The 26,792-nt window shown below is 62.1% G+C and overlaps 1 protein-coding gene across 1 annotated transcript; it reads left to right on the forward strand.

The window, feature by feature from the left end:
• The first annotated feature begins 258 nt into the window (after window positions 1-258).
• On the forward strand, window positions 259-26,301 carry FAM163B (family with sequence similarity 163 member B). The gene is made up of 3 exons (XM_030306542.1): window positions 259-316; window positions 25,175-25,290; window positions 25,840-26,301. The coding sequence occupies exons 2-3, from the start codon at window positions 25,198-25,200 to the stop codon at window positions 26,236-26,238; spliced, it is 492 nt and encodes a 163-aa protein (XP_030162402.1). The 5' UTR covers window positions 259-316; window positions 25,175-25,197; the 3' UTR covers window positions 26,239-26,301.
• Window positions 26,302-26,792: the final 491 nt, after the last annotated feature.

Here is a 26,792-nt window from a genome sequence, read left to right on the forward strand (position 1 = left end):
CAGCGCGCGCCCCGCGCCCGGGACTGGGCTGGAACCGCGCGTGCCGCTCGCTGGGAGCCAGCCTGCGCGTCCGGAGCCGTGGCCGCAGCCGGAGCTGGCAGGGGGCTCCCGCCCGGGCACGCAGTCGCCTCCCGCGGGCCTCCGGGCCTCCCCAGCGCCCGCCTCGCCCGCCCGGCCCCAGCAGGCGCCGCAGCCGTGGCCTGGGCAGGAGCGGCCGCCGCTAGCTGCGCCCTGCCCGGGACGGACGCCGGACCGCCCCGTCACGTGCGCCCAAGTCCTCGGCCGGCCGGGGGCAGCGCCGTTCCCATGGTTCAAGGTAAGGGCCGAGCGGGCCGAGCGGTCGCGGGGCGAGGGGGGCCTTGGCCGCCGGGGACGCAGGCAGGGAAGCCCCGGCTCAGTGCCCACGAAGGCTGGGGCGCCCGCTGCAGCCTGCTGGGCAGTATGGAGCCAGGTCCCTGCCCCACGCAGCTGCCGGGCCACACCACCCGTCCCATCTCCATCTGCCCTGGACGTGCGCCCCTGGGGAGGAGGCTGTGGACTGTGCATGGAGACCCAGGTGGGCAGCGAGGCAGGGAGGGAGGTGGGGACCCACGGTGCCAAGGGACGCCTGGTCTCTCTCTTGGCCTGGGCATGAAGGAAATCGGGGAGAGAAAGTTTCCGAGAGGAGCCTGGCCTCTGTTCTCTGTGGTGCCAGGAGCCGAGACCTTTCAGTGAGACTTGCCTTGGAGCAGACGCCGTGCTCGGCACCTGACCTGTGTAATCATTCATCCAATTCACCCAACACCCATCAGAGAGGGGCACTGGCCCTATTTGACAGAGGAGGAAACTGAGGCTCAGGGAAGTTTGGTCGCTTGTCCAAGGTCACACAGCCAGTAAGTGGTGGTGCTGACCTCGGTCACGGCCACCGGCCTCGGTCACGGCCACCGGCCGCACGCCCACCCACTTTGTCTGTTTGAAATCTCAGCTTAAACGGGGGAGAGGAGCACTGGGCTGGCCTTTGGGTTTTCCCAGCCAGGAATAAAAAGACTCCAAACACCAAAACTCCAGGAGAGACTGCCTGCCCACCCTCCCAGCTCTGCCACGTCATCCCACCCAGTGTCCTGTGCTCCCAAGGCCGAGGGCCATGTGGGCACTAAGAGCCCTGCCAGTGTGCATCTCAGCCCCAACACTCTGTGACGACAGTCTCAAGGGCCAAGTTCATTGACCCTTCTTGAAGATAAGAGGGTGTCCCAGGGGCCTTAGCCCCAGCCTGCCCTCCTTTCACGTTCCTCGGGAAGCTGGAGCTCAGGAGAGCCAGAAGGGATGACCTGCCAGCCTTTCCCTGGCACTCCCCTCTGCTCGGGCCAGGCCAGGCTCCTGGGGCGGGAAGGGCGGGGGGGGGGGGTGCGGAGAGGCTTCCAGGTGCGGTGAGGACTTCCAACCCCCGAAGGTTTGCGCTCGCTAGGACAGCATCCAGCCGCCTCTGCCAGTGGCACTGACAATGGAGCCCAAACGACCAGAGACCTCTTCTTACCCAAGCAGGTGGCACCGGCGCTTCCTGGGCCGAGGGGAGGGACTGACTTTAATTCTTTGTGCACTGACCGTAAGCTTTTGGAAGAGCCGGGGTGCTGGGAACTCGGGACAAGTCCATCTCACTCCTGAGGCTGGGGCTCAGGCAAGCTGGGGTTTTGTTCCTGTTTTCACCTGGCGCGGCTGTTGGGCACCTGCGTGACGGGGTGAAAAAAAACCAGGGTGAGCCTTGTGCCCTGGATCCTCCTGACTTCTGGTCTCCCTGCCACCTGAACTTCCAGAGGGGCTGACTGGTCCCGATTCCCTTGGAAAGCTTGGAACTGGTCTCCTGAAGCGTTTGGGGGTGTCTGGGAAGGACCCACAGGCTCTCCCGGCCTCAGTGCCTTCGGGGTGCATGGGGACGGACGTGGGGAGCTCTGGGGACCATCGGCTGGTCTTTCTGGAGCTCTCTGGCACTCTCTGCTGAGAGCGCTGGCTATGGAAATGTTCCAGCTTTTCCACCCTAGCCTCTCCAGGGGAAGAGGGGAGGGCGTCCACCACAGAGCCCTTCCCAGCCTCTGAGGCCTCGAGCTCCCAGACACGCATTGCTTGCACCAGCACAATCGTCAAACAGGAGTAAGGGCACTCGGGGAAAGGTGGGCACAGCTCGTGGAGCCAAGACTCATCTGCCCAGTTGTGTCCACCTTTCGGGGTGACCTTGGGCAAGTCATCTTGCCTCTCCAGACCTCAGTCTCTCATCTGTGAGATGATGGGGTGGCTCATGCCATGCCCCTGATGGGCCATGACCACTCTGCTCATCGAGGCCCCAAAGTGAGCGTGTGAGGCTGGGAGGAGCTGCAGTATTGAGGGAGCACAGGGGAATTTTGAAATCTCGGGGCAACTCTGAACCCAAGCCCCCCACTCAAGTGATCGTCCCAGCCTTGCATGTTTGGGGGCCAGCTCTAAATCGCTGGCTCCTGGTGCCGGTTCTGGGTGAGCCATATGGCCCGGCCGGCCCGGAGGCTACACGGCAGGGACCCAGTCCCGCAGAGAGGCCCCTGGGCTCCACGGATCCGCTCCGCAGAGCGATGGCCTCGACATCCAGCGAGGAATAATTGCAGCACTCAGAAGGGGTGAGGGAGCAGGCAGGGCTGCGGGGGGAGAGTCAATGACATCTCTGTAAATTGCATCTGAGTTCGGGCAGGAGGCAAGTCACGGTGGCCAAAGAGCCCCGCTCCCGTCCTCCCGGCAGCTCCTGGCCCGGCCACTCTCTGCAAAGTGGCCAGTCTGCGTCTGTACATCAGTAAGAGGCAGCTTGTGTGGCAGAGAGCGCGGATCCTGGGCGACCGTGGGCAAATCGGTCAGCCTCCTCGTGTGCAAAACTGAGGGCGCTCCTGCCTTCCCCGCCAGCACAGGGCGGCAGCTGTGAATCTGGGCTCCACCCCCCCCCCCCAGGCAGGGGACGCCCCCAGGCTCAGCCCGGGGTCTGCTCCACGGAGACCAGCGCGACCGGGGGCTTCTCAGCCTGCCTTTGCTCTCCCCCTGGTACTGGTTTTCCTTGCGGTGTCTCGGTCCCTTCGGATTTGCTCCAAAGGGGGTTTGACAAGCCCCGCGTCTTCAGCGTCTGCCAGCTCCTGTCCTTCCATTGCCGCGTGGAGAGGCTCCTGGTGCGGGCACTCTTGTTTCTGTTTGCAAAGCTGTTTGTTCCCTTTAGAATCAGGTCCCCTCCCTAAGCAGGCTCGAGCTGGCGAGCCCTCCCCCAGGCTTGGCCCAGCCCCACCCCCGGCTGGGGGCCCTCTGAGGGTGGAAAGCGCCGCAGGAAGAATTCTAGGGGGACTGACCACCTTGCCCCGGGCCTGAGTCAAGCCTGCTGCTTCCCGGCTGTGGGATCTTCTGGGCTGTGGCCCATCAGGCGAGGCTTGTAAGCCCTGCTTCCGGGGGTGGGTTTCTCCAGAGATCCCCAGAAACCACAGACGTCGGGAGCCTGGGAGGGACACGGCCAGATGTAGCCTTTAGGGAGTGTTCTCGGGCTGCGGCACGAGGGGCTACGTGGAGAGGGTGAGGCTGGAGGCAGGAAGGCTCTGGAGGAGGCCACTGCGTCCAGCCAGAAGGGAAACGATGGAGGCCTGGACCAGGGGAGTGAGAAGTGGGCGGAAACGACCATCCCTCCGAGGGAGGGGCGAGGGGACAGTGTGCTGGGTGGTGGGAGAGGCCCGGGACTGAACACCTACCTGTCACAGGGCTCTGCTCTACACGGGACCGGGCCGGAGACCCGGGCGTGGCCAGACAGGCAGGATGGGCCGCGCCTGAGTGGTGAGGAGGCAGCCCCGGGGGCCTCGAGGAAGACTTTTCTGTTCCAGCAGCAGCATGGCGTCACAGCCTGGCTCCATGTTACCGCCTGTCCCCTGCACACGGTCCCCGCCCACCTCGAGGGGTTCCCACGGGACTGGGCCCCGCCCTGGTCTAGCCAGCCACCTGTACCCCCATGCTCGGCTTTCCCAGGTGGCAGAGGTGGGAGAAGCCTGGGCCAGCCGAGAGGCCCACGTGGAGGCTGGCCAGGGGCCTGGGTGGCGACCCTACAGCAAGCCAGGCTGCGGGGGCTGCCGCCTCGTTCCCCCGTTCCCTGGTGGTGTGGTCGAGTGGAGGAGAGCGTGGCCGTCGGGGCTGACCAGAGCCGTGTTTCTGTCCATGCTGAGTGTCCCTAGTGAGGTGACTTGGCCTCTCTGGGCCTTGGGTTGCTCGGTGACAATGTTAACATCCACCTCGAAGGATGTGCTAGGTCGCGTCTCAGCTGGCTGACCGGGGAGGGGGTTGCGGGCACTGTTCAGCGCTAACAGAAACCTCTCTTCCAGGGCAGGTCCACCCCCCGGGGCAGCCCCCGTGGGTGCTCGTTTCCTGGCTCAGCCACAGAGTGGGCTCAGGGCAGACTGGCCTTGGGGCCACCCTGGCTCCCTGACCGTCACCTGCATCTGGGTTCTTCCCGACCTGGTCCACAGTTTCCTCATGCCACAGCAGTGGCAGAGGTGACCCTTGGGGCACTCCCGGGCTGGCCCTGGCCAGTGGGGCCCTCTGGCGGCCGGGATCCCTGGGGAACAACAGTCCTCCCTCCTTTATTATTATTATTATTATTATTTCTTATTACTTATCGTCATCTGCTGTACTTGGTCGTGCACCCCGTCCAAACTTGCACTTGGAACTGTACTCCCCGGGGTGGGTGCCAGCAGCCTCGCGTCCCTGGGGACTTGCTGGGAGCACAGATCCTCAGACCCCCTCCAGACCCCTCCAGGGTTTAACAGGCTCCCCGGGCGATCCCTGTGCTCAGTGAAGTTGGAGACACGCTGTTCTAGAAAACATTCTGTGCACAAAAACAGCGGCGGAAAGCCATCGCAGGTGACTGTCTCCTGCAGGCTTACGTATTTAGCTAAGATATGTTAAATTTTAATACGCTAAAGGGATTTTGAAATGAAATAAATTGGTGCTGGCTGTAAAAGACAAGTCAAGCCATCCCTTTGCTTGTTTGTTTGTTTTTCACAAAATATAAGCCCGGGGCTTCCCCGCTGCGACCCACCCCCAGGCCGGGCCCCCGGGGATCCATCACCCAGGGGCTCCTTGGCCTGTGTTCCTCCCTGTTCTTTTGTCGGCAGATCTGGACCCTCTCCCCGCATCAGCACCCGTTTTCTCGTGTTTACCTGGCCCCGTGTTAGTGAGCAGGCGTGTGGGTCATCCTGGGTTTTGGGTTGTGCCGCGTAGTTTTATTGATTCATTCGCTGGTGTGATCCCAGCAGGGAAGGATCTCGGTGGGGCGGGGGGGGACTTCAGGGGGGGAGTGCACACTTGTGACTAGAATGAGAGAGCTGGGCAAAGCACCTCCCGATGGATTGTGACACGGATGTGAGGCAGCAGGCATCCCGGATTCAGAGGAAGATACCCCATGGGTCAGAGCAGTCTGGGAGGGCTTCCTGGAGGTGGAACTTGAGCTAAGCCCGGAAGGAGTATGGAGTGGGGAGGAGCAAGCGTGCCGGGGGAGACGGGGCATTTCTGCCATCCCTGGGGCGCAAGACGCCTCTCTGTTGACTTTGGTAATCAGTGACTCACAGAGGATACCCCGACCGCGTCCAGTAGTCCGTGCCCTATAAGGGTGGGGGGAACCAGCTGGCCACTGTCTGGTGGTCCCATTGGCTTGGAGCCTCAAATCTGTCGTGATTGAGGTCGGCATTCATGCTCCGGTCTCTCTGCCAGGCTCAAAAAGGCTCCCCGCCGCCCCAGTAAGACACGCGAGGGACCCGCGGCCGAGCCCCCGCCACGGCCCCGCGGCCCTGCCTCGACTCCAGGGCGCCAGCCGGCTCTGGCTTTGTGCTTCCTGCCAGCACGTCCCCCTAGCGCTGGCTCAGGTTACTTTGGCCAGGCTGCTCGGAGCACAGGAGCGTGTGTCCCAGGGCGTAGGAGGAGGCTGGGACGCATCATTAGTGTGTCCCTGACACTTGTCAGAGGCCTTGCCTCGCGGTGTCGGAATGTCACATTTACTCCCTGTTTTCCCAGTTCCTCCACTTGCTGTTGGCGAATGCACTGACTCGATACCTTCGGGAACCTTCCTACAGCAAAGATGCTCATTTTTCAGACTCCAAGGCAAGCGCCTAGTCCAGAAGCCCTTTCTCTCTGCAGGGCGTCTGCCCCCCGCTGCTCCCAGAAGCCGGCAGACCCAGCTGGCTCAGGGAAGGACCCACATGCCTTTTGCTGGCAGGGTCTCCCCTCGAAACATCGCGAAACCAGCAATGGCTTTTGAAAGGGCTGATTCCAGGATATGGATATCCAATTTTGGTTCAAAGGAGGACAGGGGGGAAGAAAAAAGTCGAATATTTCGCAGCAAAAACCAGCAGCTTCTTTGTAACGTCGTCAAATTGCGAACTTCTGGTATTTACCTGTGCTTAGAGTTTTTGTTTGGTTAAAACACTCATTATACAGAAGGCTCCCGGCTCGGTGCGAACCCATTTACAAAATTAAAAATATAGGCAACTTTAATTTTACCTTCATGGAACTTCCCACACGAGAGTTCCCTCTAATTACTAAACAGATTTCTGCTTCAAAAGGACAGTTTTTGTTTTGCGATGCAGCGTCCTGAATAATCACTTTTGTGGTAGGTTTTATTGCCGCTGGGCTGTGATGTTTTTCCGCGTCCGCCCTTTTCTCTCTGGGATCATCCCCACTGTTGAACGTGAGACCCGAGGGCAAGAGGGAGGCGTGGGAGCGAACGGGCAGGGGTCCAGCATGGCTGCAGAATCTGTGGGATGCTCTGAGCGGGCACAAGGGTTAGGACCCCGCGACTGCCCAGCCGCCGGCGCAGGCTCCTCCGGGCTGGTGAGCCCTCTCTGTGCCCTACGTTCCTGGTCCACAGAAATCAGATAGCTGTGCCCCTCTCGCAGGGTGGTGGTGAGGGTTCTTCACCCCCGTGTAAGACCCCGGATGCCCGGTAGGAGCACGACAGAGGGGGCCTGGTGCTAGATTCTGGGGTCTCTGAGGGCCTGTTGAGTAGCACCTGTGATGGAACTTGGGTTCCCGGTCGTCTGTGCAGCTGGGGGTCGGAACCCTGCTTCGATCCCGTCCCAGCTGAAGACAGAGCACGGACCCCGGCTGCAGCCTAGAAGGCCCTGCCTGCCACAGACCCTGCGAAGCCCCCGACCTCCTCACTGGCCTGTCCGCCCCCACTGGGCTCCCGCATGGTGGCTTACTTCCCGTTCTGGAACATGCCCAGAACCTTCCTTCTGGGGGGGAGGGAGGGCAGTCCCGCCTACTCCCCCCTCTGCCTGAAGAGCAGATCTCATTGGCCACGGTGTGCTTCAGGAACGTGTCCCTGACCCCACGTCACCTCCCGGGAGGTTCAGCCCCATGACACGCCCTTGGGCCCACTGTGACACTGGCCCTTTGGGTCTTCCTGACTGGTCTCCGTCAGCACACAGGCTGGGGGGCCCCCTTGAGGAGCGCACCTGTGGATGCTGTCCACCAGTGTGCCCAGAACCAGGCACAGTGCCGGGCACATGGATGGGAGCACTTGGCAGACATTTACCGGACGGCTGGGAGCTTTTGTGCCATTGTGACGCCCCCACCTTGCGTGCCAGGGGCCGCCGTGGCTTCTCCCTGACCTCTCCCCGGACTGAGACACCCCATGTTTAGAGCCACAAATGACATCTATTTCCCCATCAGCGTCTCCCCTCCAAACACTCAGAACCTCCTCCGGGAGGAAGACTCAGAACGTTCCAGAAACGGGAAGTAAGCCAGCGTGGCCAGAGTGCAGCCAGTTGCGAAGCAGTTTGGGAGGTGAACAGGGTCTGCTCCGTGCGGCACCTGCCGTTTTCCAGCTGCAGGAATTTTCAGCGTCGGGCGAGGTGATTCCAGGGCTGGTGGGTCACCCAGGCCAGGCCTCAGCTCCCGGCCAGGCCTCCGGGTTTTTAAAAATCATTCAATCTGCAAGACGGGCCCTTTCAACAACACGCCTACACTCACTTAAAAATGGCTGAGCCCAATTTTCTTAAAAAGGAAAGTTGATGTGAAACAAACCGCTTCGGGCAGGGTCTTTGCTGAAGCCTGGGCCACCAAGGACTGCTCAGGGCGGCAGAATTGTCCCCAGAAGTTGACAACGGAGTCACGGCGGCCGCCGAGCTGGCAGAGCCTTGCGGAGACCAGAGGTGCCAGACGGGACCAGGGCGAGCTTGTGCCCGTGCCCCGGGGCACTTGAGCCCGTGAAACTATGTCAGAGGAACCAAGAAATGGGTGGGGGTGGGGGTGGGGGTGGGGCCGGCCAGGTTGAGAGCCGCCGTTTGTTGAGGCCTCTGCCCCCAGGATCCGTCCGTGCGCCCAGGCAGGTGGGGCCGCCTCGGGCTCCCTGAGGCTTGTACTTGGAGAGAACTTGGGGTGACCCCCGGGGAGAAGCCAACCCTGGAATGTGGCCCGGAGCCGAGGGGGTCCCACCCTCCCCCATCCCCTAACGGTGTGTATCCCACCGCGCAGGCTGTCTTGGATGAACTGTGATTTCAAGGGGGAGAGTCCCTTTGTTCCTTGAGCCGGTGATTAGACCGGGTAACGTCCAAAGTCCCTTCCCGGTGTGCGGGGAGAAGCGGGGGACTCTTGTTCAGATATTCTGATTCTCTGAGACTCTGAGCCGCGTGGCTCTAAGTCCCCGGGAGCCCACCATTCTACCACCTTGTCTGGACCCTCCTCCCAGGCTCCAGTAGTGCCCTGGCCGTCCGCCCCGTCGTCCTGCCCTCTGGTTCCCCACCCAGCTCCAGACCCTGCCTGGAGCCCCAGCGCAGAAGGTGGGCCTGTCTCACATGAGCTGCACTGACCTTAGACCAAGGCAGGGATCCAGGGGGGCTCCCTGGTAGGTGCCAAGTCCCCTGGGGGCATCTGAACTCCAAGGGGAGTGCCCAGACGGATGGTGGCAGCTCACAGCCCAACCTCTCCCCCCCCAGCTGCTGGACCGTCCAGCCAGTCCCTCTGGAACCTTCAGGTTGCTCAACTCACCTTTGCTGGACTCACCTGCTGTTCCTTCACCATCAGCACCACGCACACAGGCACACAGGCAGATATAAATGCACACGCCACATACATGTGTACACGCGCACACAGACACACATGTGGATATAAATACGCACGCTGCATACACTTACACATACGTATATGGGTGCATATACATGCATATACATGCACATGCTGTGTACACACACATATACGTACATGTAGATGCACACACACAAGTTCATTAAGAAATAGCAGAGGGGCGCCTGGGTGGCTCAGTCGGTTGGGCGGTCGACTTCAGCTCAGGTCATGATCTCGCGGTCCGTGGGTTCGAGCCCCACGTCGGGCTCTGTGCTGACAGCTCGGAGCCTGGAGCCTGTTTCGGATTCTGTGTCTCCCTCTCTCTCTGACCCTCACCCGTTCATGCTCTGTCCCTCTCTGTCTCAAAAACAAATAAACGGTAAAAAATTTTTTTAAAAAAAGAACTAGCAGAGAACTGCAGTTTAGGACACGTGAGCTCCGGAAAAACCCTAAGTTTCCCTAATTCGATTCTTTGCTATTCCCAAATAAACCCACTTTGCTGGTGAAATAACTGGCTATTTTATTTTTAAGGTTAGCAACACACGCACACACGTACAACACACACACATATACACACAGACATGCACACCTGTGCATAGACACACGCATGCCTACACAAACACATGCACATGCATACACACAAACACATGGGCGTGCACATGCACGCGCGTACGCGCACACACATGGGCGTGCCCATGTGCGCGCGCACACACACCTGGACACGCACATGCACGCACGTGCGCACAAACATGGGCGCGTGCACATGCACGCGTGTACGCACAAACATATGGGCGCACACATGCACGTGCATATGCACACACACTTGGACACACACACACTTGGACACACATGCACGTGTGTACGCACAGACACATGGGCGCGTGCGCACAAACACATGGGCAAGCGCGCATGCACGCACGTACGCACAGACACATGGGCGCACACATGCACGCGCATACACGTAAACATGTCGTGCGCGCACATGCACACACACAGCTCTGGGGTGAGGAGGTACTGCCTGGATTCGTTAGGGCACGGCCGGCACCAGCCCCACCGGCTGCTCTGGGCCATCCTGGCCAGGGCGGGAATTGCAGGCCGCCGGTGCGTGCAGGTAGCCTGAGGCCGTGACACGGGAAGGAGTCCTGGGTTGGACAGGTCAGGCAGCAGCCCAGTGGGTCCCCTCTCCGACCTGCTTTCCTGGGTGACCTCGGTGCCCACCTGTGAATGAGCGTGAGGACTCTTGTCTTCCTCACTCACGGGGCCGCTCTCTGGGGAGACGCCGTCTGTACCTGAAAACTCAGACTGCAGGGAGCCGTCAGGATACAAGTGGTCTATTCTGAGTCGCCACTGAAACGGGTCCCCGGGGGCGCAGGGAGACAGCTGACATTTCTTGCGCACTTCCTCCCTCCCTCCCTCCGTCCCTCCCTCCAGTCCGGCGGCCAGGCGCCGGGGCCCCGGGCAGAAACTGTCCAAGTGCCCCAATCTGTTGGGTTAAGGAGAGCCCACCTCCTTACCTCCCCGCACGCAGCTTACAGCTGTAGCCATGGAAACTGCTGTAACCTTGTGAACAGCTAAAACATATGTATATATTTGGTTTGTTGTTTTTTTTAAAACATCAAGCAGATTTCTTTTTTGCTTTTTACACTCCTGTGGGGATGGGCGAGGTCAAGACAAGGCACAAGGCGGTCATAACACAAGGCGCCCCGCACCTCCCACCCCCTGAGCTCACTCTGCAGGGCTCGGGTCCAGGAAGTTGGGGTCCCCCGTGGGGAGAGCCCCCGAAGGGCCGCTGCTCCCTCCACCTGGGCCTCCCCCAAAACGAGCCAGATTCCACCCAACTCCCATAGGACAGAGTCCTTCCCACACGATTCCCCAACGCGTGCACAGATGGGGCCGCTGGAGACCCAAACCCGATGAGAAGAATCTTCCAGCAATAGAGCCAAGCAGCGTGCCCTGGCGGGGAGCCAAGCTGTGATCCTGCCCTCCAGGACCCTGTCGTCGAGAAGAGGAGACGATACTAATGCCACTCTCGTGTTAATTTCGGAAAGAGTTTTGCTGGATAGAAAATTCTAGGTTGGTGTTCCCCCTACTGTAAACCCGCCGCCAGCTGTCTCCTGGCGTTCACCGTTCCCACCGCAGTCTGTGCGTGCCTCCGTTGTTCCTCACGTGCCTTTTCCTCTGTCTTCGATGTTCACCGTATCGCTGGTTTTGGACGATTTTATTAGAACGTTCTTCAGCGCGGCTTCCCTCATGTTTCTTGGGTTTCCGGTTGGTGGAGGGCCTGGGATCCAAGTTTCCACCAACATTTCTTCTCAATGAGTCACCTCTCTGCGCCCGCTTTCCTTTGGGGGCTCCGATCCTCCCCCCGGAGCCCCGCTTCCTCCGTCGGGGGTTTGTCTCTTTGCTCTTTCATCGGCTGTTTCTACCTGGGCCCCCAAGCCCCCTTCTCCTGCAGCATCGACTCTGATGTCACTCCCGCGTGGCGTATTTCTCACCTGAGAAATCGCTAATCTCTAGAAATTCGGTTCGGTTCTCTCTAATGTCGTCTGTGTTTCTGCTTCACGTGCCCAGTTTCTCCTCCCGCGTTCTGACCACGGGGGCGACAGCTGTCGTAACGCTTTCGATGTCCTCACCTCCTAATTCTGTCATCTGTGCCGTTTCTGGGTTAGTTTCGACGGCCTGACTTCTCTCCCCGTTATGGATCGTATCGTTGGCTGCTTGGCAGGCCAGGTAACTTCCCAGCTGGTTGGGAGCCACCCCCCTGTGCGGACTCGTGAGCTTTGTTCCGGGCTGTGGCTGTTACTTGGAAACGCTTCGATTCATTCAGCTCCAGCTTTTGGGCCTGTCGGGCAGGACCGGAGCAGCACCCAGTCCCAGCCCTTCTGAGCTCTGTGGCCAGTGCTCCGGGAGCTACGACAGGTGGGAGCAGGGCCTCCCCCTGGACCCGCGGGAGCGCCGAGCAGCGTTCTCTAGAATCCTTTCCGATGGTTCTCTCTCAACCCAGGTAGACTTGACGCACATCCGAAGGTGAGGGATGACGAATCTAGAAGGCATTTCAGGAGGGAGGGGACATGAAATTGAAGCCGTGAGAAGACAAGCAGTAATGCTCCGTGAAGGCTGTTCGGATGCAGACGGACCCTGCTGTGCAGCCTGGTCTCTGCCGACCCTGTGCCGCTTCCTCCTGCCGCCCCTGTGCTCCGGCTCCTGGAGCCCAGCTTGCTCTGCCTGCCCCTGGGCCTTTGCACTTGCTGTTTCAAAGGCGGAGAGACCCAGAGCAGAAACCAGGATGCAGTAGGAGCTTAATAAATATCTGCAGCTGAACTGTCGATAAATGATTGACGCCAAGCACAGAGTAGGGACAGGGAAGGCCACTAGATCCCAGAAGGGGGAGCTGTGTCCATGGCAGGAAGGGCTTACTCAGGGAGCCTGCTGACCAACAGCCAGGGGTTTCAATAAGCAGGACTGGAAGGGAGTTCAAGGCGCGTGGAATGGCACCAGCAAAGGCTCAGAGGCAAGGCCGTGCATTTTGTGGTCGGGAGGCCCAGGGAACAAACCTCTCAGCCAGACTGACCTAAGGAGCGTGGCGGCAATAGAAAATGCAGAGCTGAGGAAGAAAATCAGAGCCCAGCTCGGAGGGCCAGGGACACGCAGATGTTTGGGGCCTAGCCCGGGAGAGTCACGCTCAGGCCTGAGTTCCAGGGGGATTCTTGGCTGTAGTGGGGGAGGGGGAGGGGGCGTCTGCAAAGGCGAACCATGGCTCCGAACGCGCAGACAGGAGACACGGGTAGGAAAGCGAACACGGGGCAGTCTCCGTGCAGGGCCTCGCGTTGTTAAAAAATAGTCAAAACGACACCTGTTGGCATACTCTTAGAAATGCCCCCCGGCCCCCACCTCGCCCCCGAGGTCCCCACTTACCTCTTTGGAAGCTCTCACTGAGCACCCTGGGCTGGGAGCCGAGATGGGCCGGGCCCCAGAGCCCACAGCCCAAGAGGAGAGAAGTCACGGGCTTCTGGACAGAAATACAAAGGAGAGGAGGTCAATGAGGGCTCCGTGGAGGCCACCAGCAACTCCAGACCACGGGCAGCATTTAAGGCTCTGGGTCAAGGGTGCACGTCTGGCCTGCCCGACAGCCCAGCTTCCTGAGGGCCAGGAGAGGCAGGGATGGCGACCCCCACTCACTTCTGTGTCCTCGGTACAGCAGGCTGCCCGCGCTCACGGTGCTTAGGGCAAGGAGGAGAGAGGGAGGGGAGGAAGGAGGGAGGGGGAGAGGAAGGAGGAGGGAGGGGAGCTGGAGACAGGCGTTAACATCCTGTTTTAAAGGTGAGGGGAGGGGCGCCTGGGTGGCGCAGTCGGTTAAGCGTCCGACTTCAGCCAGGTCACGATCTCGCGGTCCGTGAGTTCGAGCCCCGCGTCAGGCTCTGGGCTGATGGCTCAGAGCCTGGAGCCTGTTTCTGATTCTGTGTCTCCCTCTCTCTCTGCCCCTCCCCCCGTTCATGCTCTGTCTCTCTCTGTCTCAAAAATAAATAAACGTTAAAAAAAATTTAAAAAAAATAAAAATAAAAAAAAAATAAAAAAAAAATAAAGGTGAGGGGACCGGGGCCCGTGGCCACCCTGACCGTAGGGAGGAGAGTTTGGATTCACCCCCAAGTCTTCCTGACTCCTAGGCTGAGCAGGGCTGGGAGGGAAAGACCAGCGCCGACCGGCATGAGCCCAGGCTTCCTGGAGGAGGAGGCATCAGAGCCGGGCCTCGGGCGGCGGGAATCCGTCAGGGGCTGCGGTGAGGGTCCCGTGGGAGAACAGATGTCATCGGCCATGGTGGCTCCAATGACGTGACGGAGGCGGCCGATTCGAGGCCGCTGAGCAACTCGGGAGCTAAACGGGCAGGACTGGAGGGACATCGGCTGCAAGGAGGGAAACAGCTGACGTGGGCGCCTCGTCTGGACGGCGGAGCGGGGCCTCGCCGCCGTGGGGTATCTGCCCCTGCTCTCTGCACTTGGGCAAGTCGCATCCCTGCCAAGTGGAGACACCCACCTGGGGGTCCTGGGCCAGTGGGGGCATCCGAGCGTGGCGCGGATGGCTGAGTATCGCCCCCCAACCCCTCCCCAGGCCCTGGGGGCGGGATCTAGCACACAACGGGCTGTCAGTGATGGGCTGGGTGCTTGTCCCATCCTGTGAGATGCCAGAGGCAGCCAGCATTTCTGAAAAAGCCCCCCGACCCCTCATCGGGCCCCCAGTTCTGCCCCTCACTGGCCGTGTGCCCTTGGGCAGGTCACATCACCTCCGCCAGCCCCGGTTTTCTCGTCTGTGAAACGGGTTAATAATTCCAACCCCGAGGATGAAGATCAGGCCTAAACGGGGTGATGCGTGCATTCTCGCCAAGCACCACGAGTGCGGGCATCGCCACCGCCCCGCTTCCACAGGTGCGTAAACCGAGGCTCTCCAGGAGCAGTGGGCTTTCCCCGTGGCACACCACCGGAGCAAGAAGGAGCAGAATCAAACGTGGTCAGGGTCTCCTCAGTCTCCCTCCTTCCCTTGCCCTTTCCAGTGAGCCCCTCGACGGCTGGCTTGGTCTTCTTCCCCCAAACTCATCTACGGCTCCAAAGTCTCCCCTCTCCCTTCCCTCCCCACGTGTTCAGCTCCCAAGGGCTCTGCCTTGGCAGGTGATTTAAGCCACAGGCACATATAGAGCTCTTGCTGCGTTCCAGGGCCCGTGCACCAAGGTGAGGCTGTGCTGTAGCCCTCGTGGGGCTCGCAGTCGATTGGGAAGGCCGGCGAGAAGGCAGCACGCAGTGACGCTGCAGGGTATGGAGGACACGGGCCAGGCCCACGGAAGAGGGAGCAAAGGCTCCCTGCAGGGGGCAGGACCTGGGACCCGTCCCAAAGGACCAGAAGGACTTGGCCACCTGAGAGGCAGCAGGCAGCGGTCCCAGGGGCATCCTGAGTCTAGGGACCGCGGGACAAGGACAGACCTGAGACCAGCATCCGCATCACGGCTCAGTACCCATCCTGCAGCAGATGTGGGTGGTCGGTGCTGGTCCGGTGGAGCGTGGACTCTATTCAGAGGACCTGGGAGGCGTGTGGTCCAGACTTGCCCTGGAGGCAGGGGGGGGGCAGGGGGGCATCATTCAGGACAGTCGTTCCCCAGAGGTGGCCCCTGTCCCAGGGGCATCAGTGTACCCCAGAAACTCCCGGGGGGAGCCCAGTGGTCCAGAGCCCCCCGCCAGGAACGCTGACGCAGCCCAGGTGAGGACTGGCACTTGGTGGGGAGCCGGCCTGGCCCAGGCCGAGGTGTGGGGCGCACAAAGCACGGGCTCGCTGTCCCTGCACACACAGGCGGACAGTGCCAGGGTGGAGTGGTGCACACTGGGAGCCCCGTGCTAATCGGATGCAAAGCTTTGTGGAGCGATGGGGGGGGGGGGGGGGGGGGGGGCGGGGAGAAGCAGAGCAGGGAGACCCCCCTGGGGAACCCTGAATCCCCTGGGACGGGGGATCCCTGCTGAGCATCCCTGAGCCCTGTTTGCTCCGCTCTGCCGGGCTGAGACGACGAGGGGTCTACTGAATGTCTTTAGGGCTTCATCAAGCTCGAGGTGCTGAGCCAGGGCGACGGCAGAGGCCTGGCGTCAGATCTCCACTGTGCTTCCTCCTCGCGTCCAGGCCTGGACGCACCACCGTCTCCGGGCCTCAGCTCCCCTGTCTCTGCATGAAGACACTCACGGGGCCCGGGCTGAGTGTACCCATGAGGTTAAGTGACATGTCAAGGGCACAGCCTTCGGCTCAGCGCGGGGACACAGTCGGTGTTTAATAAACGGAAACTCCCGTGGTGCCAGCTGCACTCAGTTCTTGGAAGAGGAAGCTGAAAATAAAAATAAAAGAACGAAGTCAAGCGACAGAAAGGGTTTTGCAGACCCAACGTCTACACGTTGTTACTTTTAAGGGAGAGAAGAGGCCAGCGCGGACCAAGGTTGAGCTGCGCCCCCCCCCCCATTTCCTGACACGGATTGGGACACCCCAGCCTCACAGAGCTCTCGAAGGTGCACCTCGCCTGCCTTTCACCCGATGGGGACCCCGCACGGGCCTGGCCCGCGACTCTGTGCCTGCCGCACCCTCCCCCGCTTGCCCAGGACACCCTGGGGGGCAGGCAGGCGCGGGAGGTGAAAGCCACAGTGGCAAAGCCCCGTCCCAAGCTCTGGGCCTGTTCAGCGGGGGCTCGCCAATTAGACCCCAGTTCATTTCAGATCCCCCCCCCCCCCCAGGTTTGAGAGCTCCTTCTGTGTCCTTGCACTATGCTGACCCCTAGCGACAGGAGGGCCACAAAACGTGGTGAACCAGGTTCCTACCTTCATGGGGCTTATCGTCCGTCAGTCCAGTGGGCAAGGAGGAGAGAGCACCCCTGTCCCTGCCCCCCTTCTTTAGGCAAGCCATGTAGGGGGGAGCCAGGAGAAGGGGGGGAAGACGAGACACCAGCTTTGGGGTGGCACACCCAAGTTCACCCCCAGCTCCCTCACCCCGGACCATGTGACCTCCTGTGCAGCTCTCTGGCTCCATTTCCTTGTCTGTAAAATGGGGTGACGATAGCTGCTCAGACTCTCCTAGGGATTAGAGATGTTGGTGGAGACTGTCACTCCCTGCCAGGCACAGGGGGTGCTCAGGACAGGACGGTGTGCTTATTACTAATGTGAGGTACCGGGGAGCCACCCAGGGTGTTTGAGGGAGGCAGTGACCTGTCCAGACTTAGGTTCAGGAGCCCCAGTGGGGCGGTATGGGCGGGAGGGCAGGGTAAGAACCTCTGGGCAGCCTCTTTGCTAAAGGGCGGATTTGTCTGCCGCGTTGGAGTCGCACGGGTGTGAACTGTCCTCACAGACACACGTACATCTTTCAGACAGATCACAGGACGTCAGACAGGAGAGGTCTGGGGGCTGCTGGGGCCCCAGGGCCAGACACTGCTGAGCTCAACAACATCAGACACGGGGTGCCTCGCCTCCTCCCCTCCCCACCGCCCCCCACCACCTTGGGGCCCGAGGGGGCAGGTCAGGGTCGCTGGCCTGTGCTCAGCCCTCATCCTGTGGCAGGCATCCAGGGTCACCCTGGGTAGGTCTCCTTGTCTGGAGGGCACAGCCACCCATCTGCACAGACAGGGCACGGCCACACGCTCCCAGCCCTCCACACCACCAAGCCTGGTCCCCATGGAGCCGGGGGATCCGGCCTCATTTGACCGCATGCCTCAGCGCACCCCGACTGGCCACTCCTCTGGAAGCAGGACGGTGTGCTGAGGCGGGGCCTCCGGGACCAACCACAAGAGTGACAGTGTGGTAGCCTGCCTCGTAGGTGCCCCCTGGCCTGGCCCGATGTGCTGCCCACTGCCCCCCAAGGGCCGGGGGGACCCCAGGTGACCCTGGCATGGCTCTGTGGCAGAGGGAAGGAAGGGCTACCTCCCGTGGCTCTCTGCCTTCCCAGAGGTGCCTGAGGCAGGGGACAGCAAGTGCCTGGGGACCGTGCCCGAGGGGGCAGGAAGGCCACCCAGCTGGGGGTGCCCTCTTTCCCCAGGCAGTGGGGATGCCGAGCCCCCTGGCCAGTCCAGGTCGGGCGAGGCAGCTCCCTCCAGTTTCCTGGCCGTGGCCCAGGCCCCCCAGCCCCCCAGGGCCCAGGGTCTGCCCTGAATCCTCTCCCTGCAGTCCACGGCCTCGGCTCTGCAGCCGGGAGGGGGCACAAAGACAAGGTGTCCGTCTGATGGACTTTTCTGCTGGCTCGGTGCGTTGTTTTTCTCTTCCGGCCTCGGTTTACCCCTAGGCTGTGTGGGTGGGGGGATCTTGCAAAGAAATGCATCTGCTCCCTGCATCCCCCACGGCCTGGGGCGTGCGGGTGGGGCAGCCACCCGGGGGGAGCCGTGGGGCGAAATGAGCGGGACACACCGCCCCCCTTCTCACGGGCGCTCCCGGCTCTGCTGGGTCCGTCCTGGAAATTCCGATTCATTCTTCAAGAGCTCACCGTCCCTGTGAGCATCGAGTGTCTGTTGTGAGCATCGGGCTGGGGGCTGGGCTGGGCGGTGGGAACAGAGCGGGGAACCACCTGCTCTCACAGCGCTGGCCCCAGCCGGTGGGGACGGGGTGGGGGTCTTCAGCGGGGGTCTGGGGAGAACTGCTACAAGTCTATGAGCCCCCGAGAGAGCCGGCAAAATAGCGCGGGCCTTGTGCTCGTCCCCGCGGTCCCTCACGGAGCCCAGGCCGCGAAGCAGGCCAGCCCAGGGCATCCCCGGCTTCCTGAACACCAGGCCCCCTGCCACGGGCGCGCTCCGGCCCCGGCCTGCCCTGCCGGTGGGCGCGGGTCTGGCTCGCGGGGGCCCCGCACCAGGTGGGCCTGCATTTCTGAGGAGCTTGGAGAGGAGATCTCCAGGCGCCGCCGGGAACTGCCCGTCCAGGCCGCCAGCCCAGCCCAGCCCAGCCCAGCCGGGCTCTGGAGAATATCTCTGAGACCAGCCACAGTGCTGCCGAGCACTTCCCCGTCTATTTATTACCAAACACAGGAATCTGGGAGCCCGCGGAGCGTGAAATTAGGAACAAATGTGGAGGAGGTCTAGACAGGAACCGCGCGGACGCTCTCGCTCGCGGACCACGGGGCCCTCGGGCTTCCAGGTAGCAGGAGCGCTTTTGTAACCAGACAGATGTGTTTGTGGCGGAAAAGGCGTGCCGGCTCTCCGTAAGCCCTTGCCGAGACGGCGGGATGGGGAAAGGCCCGCGGGGCGGCAGGAGCCTGAGCCCGGCTCCCCCAGCCTCAGTCTCCCCATCCGGAAGTGAGCGGCACCATCGACGCTCGGTCGCGAGGGCTGCGTGCTAAACGGGCGGATTCCAGGGCCCCCGTGCCGATCCGCCGAGGCCGTGCTTGCCAGGCGCCCCTGCATCCTGGTGCCCGGCGGGTTTGGAAGTCACTGGTCGAGACGAGCCAGAGGCCCGGCCGGCGTGCAAGGACGCAGGGCTTGGCTTCTCCTTGGCGCCCCCAGGAGCGCCGGGCACCTCAGGTGAACGCGGCGGACGGAGGCCTTCCTTTGGCACAGCCCGGTGCCCTGTGCCGCGCGGGGCTCGAGGGGAGCAGGGAAGTGGAAGCGTCTGAAGCCAAGCGCAGGACGTGCCGTCCAGATGGCAGGCACGCGGGGTCTTGTGCCGGGGGAGGGGGCTCCGTGGGGGGGAGGCAGGTGGAGGGCGGGCGTCTGGCTCTGAGGCCAGGTGTTTCCTGCGCCCCGCCCCCGCCACCACCCCCGGCAGCCGGCTCCCCAGGCCCGCCTGCTGTGCCCGCCGGAGGGGGGTGGCGCTCTCCACAGACTGGGAGTGGAGGTGGGGGTGCACAGACGGGCCGTCCGTCAGCCTGTCCCTGGAAAACTCCAGGGTGGGGACAGGGAAGTAAAGCCGTTTATAAAGCTTTAAAACCGTTTATGGTCCCAGGGGGCAGATTAACAATTCAGCGCGATCCTGGCCAAACCGTCTTGGCTGGCAGGGCGGCGAAGACTTCAGGGAGAGCCGAGGGGGGACCGCGTGTCAGAGGCCTCCTCCAGCCTGTCACTGGGCCTGCCGGCGCCTCTCTGCCTCCGGCCTTTGCTTTGCTGTCCCTCCTCCCACAGCCGCCCCCTCCTCTGCCAGCCCGGCCAGTCCATCCTCCCAGGAAGCCCCCGGTGGGCGTCTCGGTGTGGCGCCACCTGTGTGGAGCCCTGCCCCCCACTGGAATCCCCCGTTGGTCTCTTGGGCACTCAGCACGGCCCTGCTCAGGACGCAAGTGTCCGGGGAGCGGCCACTGGGCCGGCCCGGCGTCCTCCGGGCCCCCAGAAAAGCATGCGTCCACGTGTGTGCGGCTCTCACCTCTCCCACCCTGGGCAGTGACGTCATGCCCATAATGCAATGACAAGGAAACTGAGGCCCGAGAGAGGCCTCTGACCCAGGGTGACCGGCAAGTGTATGGCAGGACTTTCCTCGCTTGCCCCCCCCACCCCCAATCTTGGGCAGGACGAGGGCCCCTCAGGCTCATCCCCATGGTGTCCGGTGGGGCAGAGTCCCCAGGCACAGGAAGGAGGTCTGAAAGGTGACAGTCCGGCTAGGACGGCAGGTGTGAGAATCGGAGAAACAGGCCTCTGGCTGCCGTTCTGCTGACTCACTGTGTGAGGTCATGGTTGGGTCCCGCCTGGCCCCACACTGTCCTCGGCCTCTCCGTTCCCACCCAACTGTACTAAATGGAGGAGTGGGACATCCCAGCACTGGCGTTTCGAGGTTAGAGAAGTGCAGGAAGGCTTCCTGGAGGAGGAGGAGGAGGAGGAGGAGGAGGAGGAGGAGGAGGAGACACGCTCTGGGCCCGGCTGGCAGGGTAGAAGGGTATCCTGGGGGTGAGCACAGCCACGGCAGAGGGGTGGCAGGAGGGTGGGGCCGAAGGAGGCCATGTCGCTCTTAGGGGCTGTTCGGAGTTAACTATGGACTGATGTCAGGCCGGGGCCCCAGAAGAGCCGCCAGCCGCGTGCGCGTCTGCTGGCCGGGCCTGGCCCCGGGGTCTGGCGCCCCGTCGCGGGTGTCGCTGCCCCTCGGCAGGCGCGTATCTGCAGAGCGAGGCTGAGACACTCCAGCTGGACGAGGCCCGGGTGTCGGAGCTGGGGCTGCTGACAGCCCCGGGCGCCTGGCCTGCACCGGCACCCGTCCCACCACACCACCAGGCTGACTGCCGCCGGAGGGGCCCCGACAGCCGGGCCGAGCAAGGGGCCTTCCGTATCTCAGACCTGGGAGAGAGGCCCCACGGCCACCACGGCCACTCCCCAGCACCCCCCGGGACCTGCCAGGGGAGCCCGAGACAGACAGGGACCCAAATACTGACAGTAACAGCCGGAGCACGGCACCCCGGACGGCCAGGGGGGACACTCGGTGCTGCTCTCTTGGCCGTGCAGAGGGGAAGACTGAGGCACGGACACACGGAGGCGTTTGAAGCCCCGTGCTAACTGAGGGCAGCGCCAGGCTGGCTCCAGGGGGTCTGCTGGGTGCTGGGGTGTTGGGGGCGCCGAACTGCCCAGCAGAGTCTAATCCCTGCACGCTCTCTCTCGAGCTAAGTTCTCCCACTGATGAAGTAGGAACACAATTACCGTCTGGGGTACAAAGAGCCGAAACCCCAGCAAAGGTGACATAGTCACAGAATGAGTCGCTCTGCAGATGCGGGGGGCGGTGGGGGGGGATGTAATGCCGCCAGTCAGGGTCTCAGGAGGGGTCCTGCCTGACAAGCACCAGCAGGACAGCGGCAACGCTGGTACCCCCCGGGCCTGGGAGGCCCCGGATCCCAGGTGGCCGGCAGTGGGGCAGGTATGGCTTCCGGCTGCAGGGGGACCCGTCTGCCAGAAGGGTGTGCGTGGACCAGCCCACCCTAACCCGCCTCCTTGTCCGCAGAGTCCCAGTGCCCGCTCTGCCCTCCTGTGGCACCACACACGTTAGGGGTCCATCCGGCCGCCTGGGGTCCATCCAGCCGCCTGGGGTCCGTCCCGCCGCCTGGGGTCCGTCCGGCCGCCTGGGGTCCGTCCGGCCGCCTGGGGTCCGTCCGGCCGCCTGGGGTCCGTCCCGCCGCCTGGGGTCCGTCCGGCCGCCTGGGGTCCGTCCCGCCGCCTGGGGTCCGTCCCGCCGCCTGGGGTCCGTCCGGCCGCCTGGGGTCCGTCCCGCTGCCTGGGGTCCGTCCAGCCGCCTGGGGTACATCCGGCTGCCTGGGGTCCATCCCGCTGCCGCCTTCTGGCCGCGTCAGGTGAAGGCTGGGGTGAGCTGTGGTATCCCGTGAGCCCCACAGGAGGGAAGGGCGCGGGGGAGTGAGGCCAACATCTGCCTGCTTTGCTTTGCTTTGCTTTGCCTCACCTCAGCGAAAAGCGTGAAACGCATCTGGACGGCGGGCCTGGCCCCTGCCCAGCCCCACCCCCCACCGCCAGCACACCCTGCTCCCTGGATCCGGCCCCAGGTCGGCCTGCACCCTTGGTGGGGCCGGCAGGCCAGCTGGCCTCAGCCGCCCTGGGGGCCGAGGTGGGTGGGAGCCGCCTGGCAGGGCGCCCAGGAATGTGGGGGTCCCTGGGGCTCCTGCTTTGTCTGTCTGTGTGGCCTGTGCTGTGTCTTCCTGACTCGGGCCCCGCCTGCATCTGCCTGTCTGCACCTCTGTCTGAATTCGGAGCCGTCTGTGGGTCTGTGTCTCATCGGCGCATCACTTTGGGTCTGTACAGATCTGCCTTTCTGTCTGCCCGTCCGTCCGGAGTCTGGGTTCCCGTCCCAGCTTTGCCCCTGCCCACACTGCTGCCCTGGGGGTGAGCACAGCCAGGGCACAGGGGTGGCGGGGCCGAAGGAGGTCCCCCTTAGGGACTCTTCGGAGTTAACTGCGGACTGATGGCAGGCGCCACCAGCCGCGTGCACGTGCAGGGGTGCAGCCCCTCGCTCCCCACGTACCAACTGCTCAGATCTTGAGTCTGAAAATCCCGTGTCAATTCTCACACGTTCCTGGAAGGGGGAAAAAATGGGCCCAGATTCCAGCAAGTCTTTGGCAAGGGTTATCAAAAACTTGAGAAACGTGCACACCGTAAAACCCTTCCTTGTACATTCCTGTCATCTCAAGGAGTGGGAAATAGTGCAAATACCTACCCATAGGATGTGCTGTGCAAGCGGGGCTTCCCCCACACTGCGGAGTGCGGTGCGGCTACGAAAAGGAGCCAGGTTCTGGAGGGGTCCCTGGGGACGTTCGGAGTGACCGGGGAGCATATTGTACACGTCGTGACAGACCGCTCGGTGAAGCAGGGGAAGGTACAGAAAGTCTATACAGAATGCCGTTTTAGCTTCAGAGAAGGGAGGAAGGGTCTATTTGCTTATATTTTTAGAAAGAGGCAGTGGGGAGCGCCTGGGTGGCCCCATCGGTTGAGGTCCAACTGGCTCAGGTCATGATCTCATGGCTCATGCGTTCAAGCCCTGTGTCGGGCTCTGTGCTGACGGCTCGGAGTCTGGAGCCTGCTTCGGATTCTGTGTCTCCCTCTCTCTCTGCCCCTCCCCAACTTGTGCTCTGTCTCTCTCTCGCTTTCAAACATAAATAAACATTAAAAAAAAAATGTAAAGCAAAATGCCATCAAGGATTAGTGGGGGTCCCATCAAAATAACACAGGAGCCATTGTGGAGGGACCTCCAACCCCACAGTCCCAATGGGATCATCTGAACATTAAAAAGTAGATGTGGACTGAACTACATTAAATATATAAAAGTCAGTGAGATCACAGTGATACTAGAAAACCACCACAAACCTCTTGGGGGTACCCCCCTCTTCTGAAAATTGATACAGAGCTGAGCACCTGTGCCTTTCCCTCTGCACACTGCATTTTAGGATAACTACGTAGGTACTAGGGAAAGTTCTTCAGAGAAGGACCAGGGCTAGTCAATGCAGAAGAGACCGTACTGCTTTGCAAAGCCACTCTTTGCGGCCCCCTAATTAAATAACGGATCTAGGACACAATCCCCGAGGGCTGGTAAGTCGATCAGGTGGAGGGCCAGTGGGGGAACTGACAGCAGCTGGACCCACCAGCCGTTGATCTCAACGTGGCGGCAGGCGGAACAGAGTCACAGCCCCCGACGGTGACGCGGTAGGAAGCCAGTTTAGAAGACAAAATAGCGCCAGAGTGTCCGAAGCCACTCGAGGAAACCCAGCCAGCTCTAGTACATGGAAAATTCTGTGAAGATAAACGACCCAGTTTCTTCTATAAACAACACCGGCGGGGTGCGTAGGGCGAGAGTGGAGGGAACAGAACTGTTCTAGAGTCAAAAGAGCCAAATGTAACTGGGTCCTGATTTGAACAAAGCAACTGTAAAAAGACATTTTGGAGCTGAGTGAAGAAAGCTGAACACAGACAGGGCGTTTATGGTTTTGTTGTTTTTTTTAAGTCTTCATCTATCAGCTTTTGCACTGAAGGATTTATGAGTAAACTGACACGCTCCGGGATTTCCTTTAATACGCTCAATCGCCCCCCCCCCACACACACACACACTGCCCCCCTTGCGAAAGAAAATGAGGGATGGCCAGTCGAGGCAGGGGTGCCCGAGCCAGCGACTACTGGCCTGTGGGAGATGATCGTCAGGCACGCGGGAACTTTGCAAGCCAGGTGTTAAACCCCTGAAACAGGCCATCGCGAGGACGGACATCGCAAGAGCCTACGAGGCAGGATGCTTTTTTTCCAGAACCGGTTTCTCAGCGCCCGGACAAGGATGGAAAAGCTAACAGAAGTGCAGCTGGTGACACGTGCTCGTTCTCTCTGCCTTTGTGTGACATTTTCCACGATGAAGAGCTTACAAAGGGCCTGTCCCTCGGCCTAGAAATCCCCCTTCTAGGAACTTCTCCTGAACAAGTAATCGCAGCCGGCCGTGTTGCTCAAATGGCTCCCATCACTTAGCTGCAAAAACACTTATTAAAACATCCACTTAAAGTATTTTTTTTTTAATGTAAACAACCTAAATATAAAAAAAAAAAGGATTGGTTTTCAGTCGTGAAAGACGACAAAAGTTCTGTTGAGTATTTACCACCACCGAACCCGCACACTTAAAAACGGTCGTGATGGTGAACTTCACGTTATGTGTGTTTTACCACCACTGGACGGGTTGCGTCAGACGACGGGACGTGGCTAGAAGCGATGTCTCGGAAGGAAATGTAATGATCTGGAAAAATAAGGACGATCTTGTTCGGTTACAAAACCATATGTTCAGCTTGACTGTGTTTGGGTGAATTTAGAAATGCGTGAGCTTGGGAGAGCCAGCCTGGAAGGGCGCCATTCCCTGAAAGCGTGCTACGCTCAGTGCCGAGATGTGTGCTCACGAAATCTTCACGGGAGCCCCGCGAGCCAGGCTGGGGCGTCCTGTTAGCATCGCCCTCTCCAGACGTGGGACGCAGGGCCCGGAGACGGAGGGGCAGGGCCGGCCTGCCCTGCACCGCGGCCCAGCCCCGGCCCCTGCCTCTTGCGCACATGCCCCGGGGGGTTCTATTTTCCCCTCTGGGCTAGTCTCCTCGACTTTCTAAACCAGAAGGGGTGGCTCTTGCAAGGAGGAAGCAGTGATGCGGGGAAACCTGGTGATGTGTGTTGCAGGCTGTTGATGGAGAAGGGGGCGGATGACAGCCGGGACCGTGGTCATCACTGGGGGCATCTTGGCGACTGTGATTCTGCTCTGTATCATCGCTGTTCTGTGCTACTGCCGGCTCCAGGTACCCCCGGGGGGGGGGGGGCGCCGAGGGAGGCGCGAGGAGGGCTGGGGCCCCGCAAGAGGGGAAGGGGCAGGTCCTGCTGGAGAAAGTGCCGAGCAGACCGCCCGGCCTGGGTCCCACCTGCCAGGGTTCACCCCTCCTCCCAGGGCTTCCCAAACCCCCCGCAGGGTGAGGCCGCGGAGGCTCAGGGAGGGGAAGGGACCTGGCCGACGGCGCACGCAGCTGCCATGCGGGAGAGCAGCAGGAGTGAGCATCTGGGCCTGGCTTCCGGCCCTCGCTTCTGGCCCCCTGGGCTCTCCCTTCCCTACCCACACCGGACGGCCCTCCGAGTGCCCCCCAACCCCGAGAGCAGGCCCAGGTGCACAGCACAGCGCCCATCTTCAGGCTGCCTGGCCCTCCTGTGCCTCGGTTTCCCCGCCTGCACAGCTTGCCCGTGGCGACCGGCGGAGCGTCCGGCCGCATGCGTGCGTGCGTGCGTGCGCACGCGAGGGCGGGCGGGCCGCGGGTCACCAGGCCTCGGGCCGCGGGTCACCAGGCCTCTGCCCGCAGTACTACTGCTGCAAGGAAGAGTCGGAGGAGGACGAGGAGGAGCCTGACTTCGCCGTGCACGCGAACCCGCCTCCGCTGCCCTGCGGCCGCAGCCTGGTGCTCACCAACGGGCCGGCGCTCTACCCGGCCGCCTCCACCTCCTTCAGCCAGAAGAGCCCGCAGGCCCGCACCCTCTGCCGCAGCTGCTCCCACTACGAGCCGCCCGCCTTCTTCCTGCAGGAGCCCGAGGACGAGGACGTGCGCAACGGCGGCGAGCGCGTGGCCTACCAGAGCGTCAGCCAGGAGGACGCCGAGCCGCCGCCGGGGGCCTTCGGGGGCCTGCAGGCGCTCAACCCCAACCGCCTCTCGGCCATGCGGGAGGCCTTCTCCCGGAGCCGCAGCATCAGCACCGACGTCTGAGCAGCCTCGCCCGCCCGACGGGCCCCCAGACCATGGTGGGGTCCCCGGGGCGCGTCAGCCTGGCCCCGGGCCGGGACCGGGGCCCCGCCCAGCCCTCCGCGCCTCCCTGTCCCCACGGGGGCCGGTCGGGGAGCTCCGCGGCTCGCTGCAGGGATAGGGCCCAGTGAGCACAAGGTGGCCGCCGGGGGGGGTAGGGGGTGCGGGGCCTGGGGCTCCCAGGCGGGCGGCCACAGATGAGCTCCCAGGTGTCAGTCCGCAGGGCAAGGCAGGGCTCTGGGGCCTCGACGCCAGGCTCCTGACGCTGAAGCTGCCGTCCAGCCGAGCTGCAGGGGGAAAGTGGCCTCCACCTCAGCCCCAGCAACTTGGCCGTGGCTGGCTGTGAGGCCGGGCCTGACCCCACCCCCCGACACACACACACACACACACACACACAGAGCCCCGACCCGCCGCCCCCGAGCCTCAGCCGCGATGCCACTGGCCCGGTAGCACAAGCCCTCCCTGGCTATTGAAGACCAAGTATTAAGTCCCAGAACGGCGGGGAGCATCCCCCCCCC

This window comes from Lynx canadensis, chromosome D4, assembly GCF_007474595.2.
Source record: "Lynx canadensis isolate LIC74 chromosome D4, mLynCan4.pri.v2, whole genome shotgun sequence".
Classification (NCBI taxonomy): Eukaryota; Metazoa; Chordata; class Mammalia; order Carnivora; family Felidae; genus Lynx; species Lynx canadensis.

Excerpts from the sequence above, each read along its gene's own strand:
- FAM163B (XM_030306542.1), top strand. The coding sequence starts at position 25,198 with ATGACAGCCGGGACCGTGGTCATCACTGGGGGCATCTTGGCGACTGTG. Across the intron at positions 25,291-25,839 it reads TGTGCTACTGCCGGCTCCAG|TACTACTGCTGCAAGGAAGA; the intron begins GTACCCCCGGGG and ends CTCTGCCCGCAG.